This window comes from Hippichthys cyanospilos, chromosome 7 (assembly GCF_059441005.1).
Source record: "Hippichthys cyanospilos isolate Australia breed blue-spotted pipefish chromosome 7, RoL_Hcya_1.0, whole genome shotgun sequence".
In the NCBI taxonomy this organism is placed as follows: domain Eukaryota; kingdom Metazoa; phylum Chordata; class Actinopteri; order Syngnathiformes; family Syngnathidae; genus Hippichthys; species Hippichthys cyanospilos.
This window is the reverse complement of record NC_142375.1, coordinates 16,082,181-16,093,923: the sequence shown is the minus strand read 5'-3', so window position 1 is coordinate 16,093,923 and position 11,743 is coordinate 16,082,181. Positions and strand designations below refer to the sequence as shown.

Genomic DNA, 11,743 nt, shown 5'->3' with positions numbered 1-11,743 from the left:
GTCATTTGAGCTGATCACCCAGCACTCACTAAAAGACAAGTGGCATTATCTTGCATCCATTGTCCCAAGACAGGCATTCATCGCACTTGGTGTTAACGTGGATGGTTTGGGGGTGGGTGGGGGAGTCTGTGGGTGTCCACAAAGGTCTGTGGCGGGTGGCACAAAATGGCGGTGAAGTGCTTCTTGTGCAAGCAGTCCAGAGAAGTGGACAGGTACATACAGCGTGTTTACATACATCCATAGCAGTGGTAAAGAGGTACACAGGTTGGACCTGAGGGTCCTTGATCTGACGGAAAGCATCCTGCAGACTCAGTTCTTCTTGTTGTTGCGTCTTCTGGACTTCTTCACCCTGCACACACATTAAGATTCACATGTCCATTGTCACATACCGTCCTTTTTAGTAAGAATTTGGTTAATAAAGCCAATATATATATATATATATATATATATATATATATATATATATATATATATATATATATATATATATATATATATATATATATATATATATATATATATATATATATATATATATATATATATATATATATATATATATATATTTTTTATTTTTTTTTTGTCAAATTGCGCTGGTTCTACGTGGTGCGTTTAATTTCTGTCGGACATTTCAAACTCGGACAGAAAATTGTTCCATCTATGCCTCAACGGTTTATAAGTGAAAATATCTTGAAAATCCTATCAATCTTTAAAAGTTACCATAAATGCTCCAGTGATGTTCATGTCTATTGTATGTAAATAGTAAATGGACTTTCACTTCTATATAGTGCTTTTCTTTATATTTTTGGATGATGATGAAGCGCATCCATGACTCATGAACGGGGAATACAAATGATTTTGTTTATTCTTCTGAGAGTACTATAGAATTGTGTAGCGTAGAAGTATCATCATGTTTCACATCACATTCTATGTTTTAGTTCATCTCTCATTGCTGTAACAGCACTGATGTAATATGATACCTTCAGGCTACCAGGTGGAGTTCGAAATTGTTGACACGACTTGTATCCTGAGCACATATGTGGTGCACTAATAAAAATAAATAATGTACATCTTTTTTCCATACTGGAGCGCGGTCTTTTCATCTGACACACTGGGAAATGTTATGTTTGATATTCACTCGCAACATGTGATGCCAAACATGTAGATGTCTCATGGAGAGACACTTCAAGTTGGCAACAGTAATTCCCTAAATAATTCTGCGCTGCAACCAAGCCAAGATAACTCCCTCCCTGCTAAATTAATCCCACATTTACTTCTTTCCCTTCAAATCCATCGTGATGTGGTGTTGCTTATACAGTAATGATTTGGAGGGCAAGGAACCAAATTTGATAAACCTAAACTGGGGCCATATTAGATGCCTCATTTTCAACTGCTAGTGAAGACCGAATGGAAGGCGTACAAGTGGGCAAGGAGGTGGGCGACTGTGACCACTTTGGAGTGCCTTGCTGTCACGGAGTAGAAGTCCAGTGACAACCCTGAGAGATATGGTCCAGCCACCAGAAGCTTTAAGCGGGTATATTTTCACTGCTAAAACCCTGAAAAGGTTGCCAGCCAATCGCAGGGCACACAAAGACGAATGACCACTCAATTCACCCAAGGCTTAAGATCAATTTGGAGTGTCCAATATACATTAGCTACCATGCATGTTTTTGAGAATGTGGGAGAAAACCCACAAAGACATGGGGAGAACATGCAAACTCCATACAGGAAGGCCAGAACTGAAATCAAACCCACAACCTCTCACTGTGAGACGGATGTGCTAACTTGTCTTCCGCTGTGTCATCCAAAGGAAATAATCAAATGTTAAAAAATATATGATGAACAAATGGACATTTTGGGTTGTTTTGGGCAGTCTATATAATTATCAACAAAATGTTCAATATTTAGCAGCATAATTATAACATTTAAAAACCCCAAACAATGCTACAGCATCTTCATCACGATCATTAATATTATGGCTTAAAATGAATATTTTCTGACTATTTTAGTGCATTTAGGTTATATTTGATGCTATTAACAGCACGAGAATTGTCCAGGCTCGTCCATCAATATGACAGACAGCAAGAGCAGCCAGTAATTATTAGGCACAATGTAAATGATACTGATTTTACTCTTCTGATAACAAGTACGTTTTCTTGCTTGCTTCAAATTCAACGTTTTACTATGTATAATTTTTTTCATATTCTATGCTTAATCCCAGTATGATCAGGAGTCACACATGTTCTTTTTTTTTTTTTAATTATCCAGGCAAGTCATATACAAACAATTAATAACTAACATTTTATACTACCACATACAGGACTTTGTCGGCCATGAGTGTGTATTGTTTCAAAAATTTGACGTGCATCCTGGCAGTAATGGGGTTAGGGTTAGCAGACACAATGGGAGAGTTTTGTTATTGAGGAATGTGCACATTTTAACAACACAGCTTGTTAACTGTGCGCACCAGAACCAACTCTGCAGTTAATGTTCAATGAGTGGTGATAATGGTGTAGAGAATGCATTTAAAAGTCTACTGGACATAATGTAGCCTCTCAACGTGTTAAGTGCGGTCATGAGCTGACCATGAAACCACTGATGACTCCTGTGATGCTCAGACACAAGGTTATGAGAAAGGGGCAAGCAGGCACACCACAGGCGGATTTATCACCCATTTCAACTTCTTGCTCATCATTTCACACATGATAATTCAGGCTGCTTACATCAACCAAGTCATTGCTTTCACTGAGTAATTATCAACAAGGCAGTGAATCAGCAATTCGTAATAGTGGTTTATTTGTACTACGCACGATAATTGTGATTATTCACGCCTGTCTGTGATACACAAATCCACCCAGAGAAAAGAGAGAGCGATCTTTTTGCTTACTTATTTATGGCGTTCTTTAAGTACTGCTGCAGCCACTTGGTTTCCGGGTTGATGCAAACTTCCCTGTTGCTCTTCAGCTTGGCACTGTGGGATGAAAACGAGGAGGATTTGATTATTGTTGATTATTGATTTTTTGTTTGAACAAGACACAGATGAGGTGTGGCTCTGACAGCAGTTTATAAGATCATTTAAAGAATCCTGAAATAAATATACAAAATAGTGTGTACAAAACAATGTGTACAAGAGATTTTTTTTTTCCTTTCATTTTGCTGGAAAGTAATGGCAAACGCTAGAATGCGGTCTGTCTATGCCGGATGTCATTCTTCATAACCCAAGTAGTATCTTAGTAAGTGCTAATTAAAAACAAACTTTCCAAATAAGGTATGTATTTTCCCACATACACATACATTTTCAGCTTTTGTGTGCGTCATTATTATCCACTATGGGTAATAGCTTGCTAACCCTAAAATAAGACATGATACGTACTTGTACAGTGTCTTGAGCATTATTCCTCCCAGCCCAAAATGAAGAAAACAAAGTATGTTCTTGTAATCTGATATTATTTCTGCATTTCCATGTATAGACTTTCAACTTTGACTGTCAAAAAGGCCGCTTTCACTTACTTCCCCACTTTATCAAGTTCACGTGTGCGGCAATAGGTTTTTGATGCGCTGGATAAATCAGGTTTATTGTTGACATAAATTCAACATTGCATTGTCTATGGGTGCATCCTCTGCCTATAAAGTTGCATTGAATCTAAAAATGAAACATTTTAAAAGCTTCTTTGGCAAGATCAACTCTAAGAATTGGAACACTGAGATGCAGAGATATGAAGATAAATGTACGTAAATGCACTATATGGACATTTTGTCTTTGTGCACAGTCAAAAACTGCGTCTTGTATGTGCACTTTTTCATTTAAATGCACATTCATTATTCCCAATAGGGGAATAAATATTATATAGTGAAGTAATAAAAGGTAATGTTAATGACCTACTGCTATGTAAACACTTTAAAGGATTATGTGCTGGTTCTGGACATTCTTATCTTATCTTTGACTTATAAATCATTATAATCTCTTTTAGTTTGTATGGACTAATAGCTCCACTTTTTCTTTGAAGATCTCGCAAACACGTAAAAACTGCTTCCAGCAAACTGCGACCGCAATTTCTTCGGAGGGGGGGACTCCAAAAGAAGGATTCTTCATTCAATGACAATAAATTAGTTATATGTGGAAAAAATCAAGAAGGCCAGAACCACCTTTGCTAAGCCCTAAAAAGCTCAGCACATCCTCCAACACGTGTGCACCCAAACGTGATGTTCATTGAGCATGACATATTGTCAACCCCTGGCCAGCTGTAAGAAATTAACACACTTCTGTTTCCACGAAAATACAGCTGCAGCCCAAAAAGCCAGCGACAGACACATATCAAGATAGCCAATTTTGGTGATGGGCACAAACCTGACACAATATGTTTTATGAAACAGCACAATAACCACTAATAAAATAGAGCAAGGAAACGTTAATATAGACTTTTAGAAATTAAAGCAATGATCAGTAAATATTACTACAAATGTCAATTAAAATTAAGCATATGTTGAATTTACATTTAAAAATGCACACGTTAAGATTAGACAACAACAAAAAGACACACATTTGACAATCATGAAATTATGAAATTGTTCCAGTTTGTTTTATAAATTGTGCTGTTCTTATTAATCAAAAGCAATGTTAAAAATCGACTTCTCCTGTTAGCATATGTGAATCTCATAATCATAATGTTACTATGAAGGATTAGGGTTGTTTGCCCCTTCCCACCAATTGTACTCAGTCCTGAAAGTGTGCAAGCAGATCAAAAAACTTCCATATTGTAGTTTAGGTCTTAATCTCCCGCCTGCTTGTTTGATATTGCACAGTTGAAAACATCTGTGGCCATTTCTTTGATGTAAACTTTGAGTTTGGCCGGCTCTTTTGATCTGACCAGCAGTTCAATTTAATTGTGATTGCACCAAATGATTAGCGGATACAAATTAGAGTCATTTTTAGTGTTGTCTGAGATTTCTCTATCAGGAATTATTCATGCTTCAAAAGAAAAACAAGAGACATTTTTCTCTCAATTAAAACATCCAGGAGACCCATTCAGATCTCTATCGTCATAAAGATTAAATGCATTTCTATAAAAATAATGATTCTAATGATTTCTATTTATTTATGTAGTAATGTGTGCTTTAACTTTAATTGTTTATCAGATACCTTTAAGTTACGTTAGAGAGAAATCTGTTTTACATTGTTTTATATTAATACTATTATTGTCACAAGAAAGGCGACATTAAGGAGAGCTCAAAACATTATTTATTTTATGATTAATATACATTATTACGGTACAGTACATGTTTACTCAAAAGTAGCCTCATATACTCGTTAAAGAAAAAGCGATGAAGGGATGGTGCGGGTTATTCACCGCTGTTCAGATGACATGATGATCTGTCACAAGGAGAGGAGCAGCATGCACAATTATGTGCAAAACACTGTAATATTCCACACATGCTTCTGCTTGTTGTTGTGCTTGGCAGGTCATGGTAATTTTGACTTATATTGGTTATTTTGTCCATTTATAGAATTCATTTGTGAATGACGTTAGGGAGGGGAAGCTCTGTCTTATTTGTTGACAGCCTTACGCAACACGTTAGCTAGCGTGTAGCGTGTCGGATTTAAAAAAAATAAATAAATAAATAAAATATATATATATATATATATATATATATATATATATATATATATATATATATATATATATATATATATATATATATATATATTTGAACATGACAGAACTTATAACGGACGTGTGTTATAGTGACTCCTTTTCAAAAGTGTTGCACTTTTATATTTATGTGTGTTATCATGAGTTATGCAATTTTCAAGCATACACACAAAAAACAAGATTGATACATGATCTATCTTATAATATAATGTATGAAAATTGCACATATTTTAAATAAGAATTCCAGGTTATTGGTTGTAAATTTATTGCTGGGATATTATCAACGTGTTTTCAGTGTATGACCACCATTGATGTTGTCAGAGTGTGTGTGTGTTCTCACGTGTAAACATTTAGATTTAGATTTGTAGCAACACAAGTCCTGGTGCAGCCGTCACGGCTCTTGACGTGCGTGTTTCACACCTTTGTGGCAAAAAGTTACGCATGAGCGTTAGCAACTGAGTCTTTCTGCTCCTTCCATATCTGCATCACACTTCTCCACAAATGAAACACCCCATCTGGCTTTAAGCGGCCACCTTCTGTGTTCCTCACCTCACACCGGCAAATGGCATCTCCACTTGAAAGGCTCCGGGAGCATCAGAACCCTCGACCCAACATGTCAGCAGCTCCGTAACTGGATCTGTGTTGACTTTTTCTCCCTTCTTCCCCTCCTCTTCTTTTATTAGGGGTGGCAGGCCCATCCGCTGGGGACCTCCATCCTGTTTTTGATGTGTGTCCCCCCCCTCCGTCCTGTTTATCTGTCTGCTTGTCTGGAGCTTCACCCCTAATTGACTCGGCTCGAATTTGGGGCTGGAGTTCCACTAGCAGCAGGTAGTAATTACTTCACAGCATGTTAATACCAACAGCACGCTGGGATGAGTGGGCAAAGAGTTGTGGGGGTCATACTAGGGAACATGGTGTGACACTGCTGGGCTGGGGGATGTCACAGAGAAGTATAATGTCACTTGAGCGTGCTTTCATGCGCCTCAATGGAGATATCAGAGAAGCGAGCTGTATTTCCCCTTTCGCCTCGCCTAAATGACTTCTTGACTCCTCTGGGCCGGTGGCGTCTTTCTGTGTCCTCTGCAACCTTTTGCTTTTCATTCACGCACAAGTCACCCCCTCCTCATTTGGCAGCCTTTTCGCCTTTTGGCTGCAAGGCTTCTGCCACCTGATTTTCTATAGACAACTAATGAATGAGGCTTTTGAGTTAATGTGTTCCAGACCAGTGACATTACGCTCAGAACTTGCTGTGCGGTCGGAGGCGGCAGATGAAAACACAAAAAGAAAGAAAGAAAGTGGAAAAGGGACGCGGGGGGTCAGCAGAAACACAAAGGTACTCAATTTGGCCCTCAATTATTGCTTCCTTTGTGACGCATAAATAACCCCCCTCAAGCTCCGGCTATCACTTTTTGCCTGTCGGCAAAAAACTTTGACGCTGGGCCTCCTTGAATGATTTGAACGTCATCCAGTATTGTTCAGTCACAAAGACATACTTTTATTATTTTCTATAAAAGTCTAGACATTCAATCCCAGGTATTTGTTTATTCTTTAAAAAAAAGTGTTTGGATAAAGGAGGGTCTAAAAATGGCTTGCCGTAAATTAAACACTTAATAAGTATTTGATTACTTAAAATAATGAAGAACTAAGTTAATGGTTTCCTTATTGCCTAAAGTAGTTAAATACTTTAGTACCCAAGGAATCAAATACTTAGTACTTAAATGATTAGATTTCTTCAGTACTTAACTTATAGAGTCATTAAGACATGTTTTTATGATTTTTAAAGCCATTCAATCCTAAATACCTATTTATATTTTTTCAGAATGTTTTTCAAGTGTTTAGTTAAACAAAAACATAAACATAGCTTGTAGTAAATTAATTTAAACACTATGGTGATCAATTACTTTTGTACTTAAGTGCTCAGTCACTTTAACACTTTAGCACCTAAAATAATTATTGATGATTACTTTCAGTACCTAGGTACCAATAGCAATCGATTACTAATCCTAGAGTGGGTGTGTCCATTGAGCTACATTAGCCGATCACATTTCATTGCACTAAATAAAAAAAAATCTTAGCTGAAAAAATGAACGTAAATCGAGAAAAAAATTACACAGCCTTGTTTATATGGAATGTTGCCACGCTTGGAGGTAAAGATGATCGAGAAGCAGAATATTGTTACAACCTTGCTTCCAGGAGGAACTTCAAAATAAAAGCATTCCATGACCGTTCGTTTCATACATTACTTGAGATTCCACATTTTATTTTGAATCATTATCTGACTCCCACAGAACGTTTGGACTCTTGTTCACAAAATGACAGTGTCTTGAGAGCCAGCAGATTCTCCGCCAATCTCATTTAACTTCAGCTAAAGCACACACACACACACACACACACACACACACACACACACACACACACACACAAGAAATCTACTTTCCTAGTAGCATGCACACTAATTTACACCACTTGGCAACTTGTGATTTACCGCTTGTGTGTAATGTATTGGAATTTATATATTCAAGCTTGTTCTGCTGGATACTTACTTCACATGGGCAGAAACCTGCCAACTATTTTACGTTCGCACATGAGAATCAAATCAAAGTAATGAATAAAACATGCTTTGTTTTCGTTGTTGCCTAGCTGCTTTAACCTTTTACTCGGACCAAAACTTCAGATCAATGGAGACTGGACAACCTTGAAAAGATTTATCACTAATATTTGGCAAAGGAAGATATCTGCCTGAAATACTCATAACAGGCAAAACATGGTCAGACATTTGTTCAAGGTGCTAAACTTTTACGTTTTCTACTCACATGACTTGGAATGGGCAGTTGGGTGTGTGGAGGAACTTGAGCTCTTTGATGGAGCGTTGAGGAACCGTGTTGAGAGTAGAACGACACCAGCACCTCTCCACCAGACTGATGGGCTTTGCTGCAAACACATAAAATTAATCCGCAGCTGATATTTTGACAGTTGCTTATTATTTGTGATAATCGATTTTTTTAGATTACATTTTTTTAGTTCACTTTTTTAATGAAATTTGTTACACATCATATATGTAATTACTAATATTACTACACAGTCAATTAGAAAAAAAAATGTTTTTGAATATAGGATTAGCCTCAAAACCTAACCCTAACCCAACCCATGGGTATCTAAAATTGTGTTTAATTATTATTTTTGGTGGGAGTGGGCAGATCTGATTAATTGATTAATTGACAAACCAAGCTCTTATTATGAGAGGAATCATTAGTTGCAGCCGTTAACGACAATATGCTAAGAACGTTGGGGAGCTAATTTCTTCTCTCAAGGTAATATAGCAGCCACTTTGTGTGGTTACTCCCTAATAAGAAAAATACACTATATGATTCCCTGTTATTTAAAAACAGTGCGATGCATCTGTGTTTGCATTCATACTTTGACATAAAGAAGTGAAGAAAAGTTCACTGCTCAGTTAAGGACAAAATGTAAAATTCAATTATAAGGAATTTTAAGGAATTAATCTCCTTAAGCGGGATGCGATTACGTCCCTGATATACCTCATTGGATGTGCTAAAAGCGTGTTTAATCTACTGTAACATCTTTCCAAAGCATGGGAACATATGAGTTTACCTGTGATTGCTCTTGACAACATGTTCATTAAAAAGAGATTAGTCCCTTTTTTGACCACTTTCTTTTTTTCCACACACATACCCCCACGCAGAATTTTAGCTTTTCAGTCAGAATGCATTCAGCCTGACCACTCGCTCACTAAAGAGTCCTCAGCGCACAATTTCTAAAGTTGCCCTCTTTCATAAAAGAGCCCTCTGCTGCTCACACAGCCTCCGTGGATATCACCCCAAGTACATTCTTAAAATGATTACAAATCTCCCATGTGACACCAGTATGCAGGCTCGCTGACGGGGCCCCGTGCAGTTGCTGCAGATGCACGCTGATAACATCAAAGTATGATGAGGGCATTCCATAATACAGCTTGCGGATTGCTCCAATCTCTCAAAATCCCACTCAATGAAATGTTTAGTCGTTCCATTTCTTAATCAACACAAAAAACGTTAAATCATTAGATACATAAAATAAACCTTCTTACATTTTCAAACAGAAATGACTCCAAATCAAATGTGTAAGCACAAATGGCAATGGGATTATCATCTTAATGACTATGCCCCATTCTGATGCAAACTATGGGATCATTATGCAGCGCGCAGCACTGGCGCTCGAGGCCAACATCAACCGCTATCACCAGCGCATTGTTTATCCCTAATTACAAACTAATTAAAAGAAAGCAAAGCCAAAAGCCAAATGCACACAACTCTTTAATATGCAATGTGAGGGTGCTAGCAGGCCAGAAACAACATGTTTAACATAAGCGCAGGCCACCAGATTGATTTGACACCTGGCAAGGAACATAAGGAGACAATAAATTGGGGCCATAAAGGTGATAACAGAAGCAAAAATTAACAAAAAATATCTGGCATACATTATTTTTTTTTGCAAAAACAATCAAATATATAATTTATGAGAACGTAAGTACAGGATATCATACATTTTAATTGTAGATGTTGTAGATAATTTCTACACATACTTGCAACATGTTTTAATTTCTGGAACCAAACAATTATGTATTTATAATAATAATAATAATAATAATAATAATAATAATAAGGCTGTCTCACGATTCAAAAACTTAATTAATCACAACTCTTTCTGTGAATAATCATGATCATATTTTTCAACAACCATTTTTTAAGATGCCTATAACAGATATTTTCTTGGGTATATATATATATATATATATATATATATATATATATATATATATATATATATATATATATATATATATATATATATATATATATATATATATATATATATATATATATATATATATTTTATTTTATTTTTTTTTTAAAATAATTTTTGAATTAATCTACAGGCAACTTTTTAAAGTAAAACTACTTAAATGTCCACCTTTTTCTTTGTGCTGGTAACTCTCCGTAAAGTCATAAAGTTATTGGAGATCAGCTGCCTCAAGAAGAACTAAGTTACGTTTTTAATGCTTTATAAAATTTACATGCATTGATAGAAATAATAATAACAATACTACTACTAATAATATTAATATGAAAAAAATATGCCAGATTATGATCAGCATCCAGAAATTTTATTAACTAGCACATTTTATATGGGGGATTCTGAGTTTTTTTTTTAGGCATGTCTAAAACATAAAAAGAGAAATAATAACAAAAAGAGAGTAACAGTTTTTTCCGCGGATAGAACCCATCTTTAAAGAGTGAGGCATTCCGACTTACCGGTACTTGTAGGCCCATGCATGACCACAAGCAACAGCAGCATCATCGGCAGCAGTTTGACGTCCATGTCGGTGCTCGTTCAAGCTGCTTCGTCTGCTACGATCCAAGGAGCGACTGAGGCCGCAAGTGCCGTATTGTGGTAAAAGCTCACATGAGAGAGAGTGAGAGCGAGTGAGGGGAAGGAGCGAGACCCACTTTCTCAGAACGGGGGAGGGCAGAGGGGGTGTCCCAGCATGGGAGGAGGTGAGAGGAAGGCAGGAGGAGCGGTGGCCAGGCAGGAGAGATTTCCTCACTTGTAAAGGTTTGGCTGGGAGTCAGAGACAGGCTGGTGGAAATTCTTTTTTTCTCCCATTTTTTCGTTTCGTTCCAATTGTCTCCAAGACAAACGTGCAATACGAGCTTCATAAATGATCTTAATCTGACCTTCTGTAACCTTTTGAGTACATATCCAAGTGCTCAATATTTGTTTACGTTTTTTTTTCCAAACTAACCGTTGCAGGTGTACATCAGCCATTTCAGTCCTTTCAGTATTTACTGTTTAGGAATGACAAATTTTGTAGTATTTTTCTTTTTTAAGGTTAATCCCAGGGAGCTGAAGCAACAAAATTAACATGACATTATCACCAATTTTTTTTCTTGACAGATTCATCAGTTTTTATTTGTTTAATTCACACCTTGTAAAGCAGCAAACTGTATTTCCTGTCTAAAAGTAAAGCTAAATTATGACAACAAAAAAGAACAATAATAATCATAGTAACAAAAACATGATTTACTGCATAT

The 11,743-nt window shown here is 36.6% G+C and overlaps 1 protein-coding gene across 1 annotated transcript in view; it reads right to left on the bottom strand.

Annotated features, from left to right (window-relative positions):
- Positions 1–11,117, bottom strand: part of cxcl12b (chemokine (C-X-C motif) ligand 12b (stromal cell-derived factor 1)) — a 13,152-nt gene extending 2,035 nt beyond the window's left edge. Inside the window, exons 1-4 of the mRNA XM_088420443.1 lie at positions 10,964–11,117; positions 8,465–8,582; positions 2,888–2,971; positions 1–349 (exon numbers count right to left, since the gene is read on the bottom strand). The exon at positions 1–349 is cut by the window's left edge and continues 2,035 nt beyond it. Of these exons, the coding sequence (XP_088276569.1) occupies positions 310–349; positions 2,888–2,971; positions 8,465–8,582; positions 10,964–11,030 (309 nt within the window). The 5' untranslated portion in view covers positions 11,031–11,117 and the 3' untranslated portion in view covers positions 1–309. The remainder of the gene's footprint in view (positions 350–2,887; positions 2,972–8,464; positions 8,583–10,963) is intronic.
- Between the last annotated feature and the right edge of the window lie 626 nt (positions 11,118–11,743).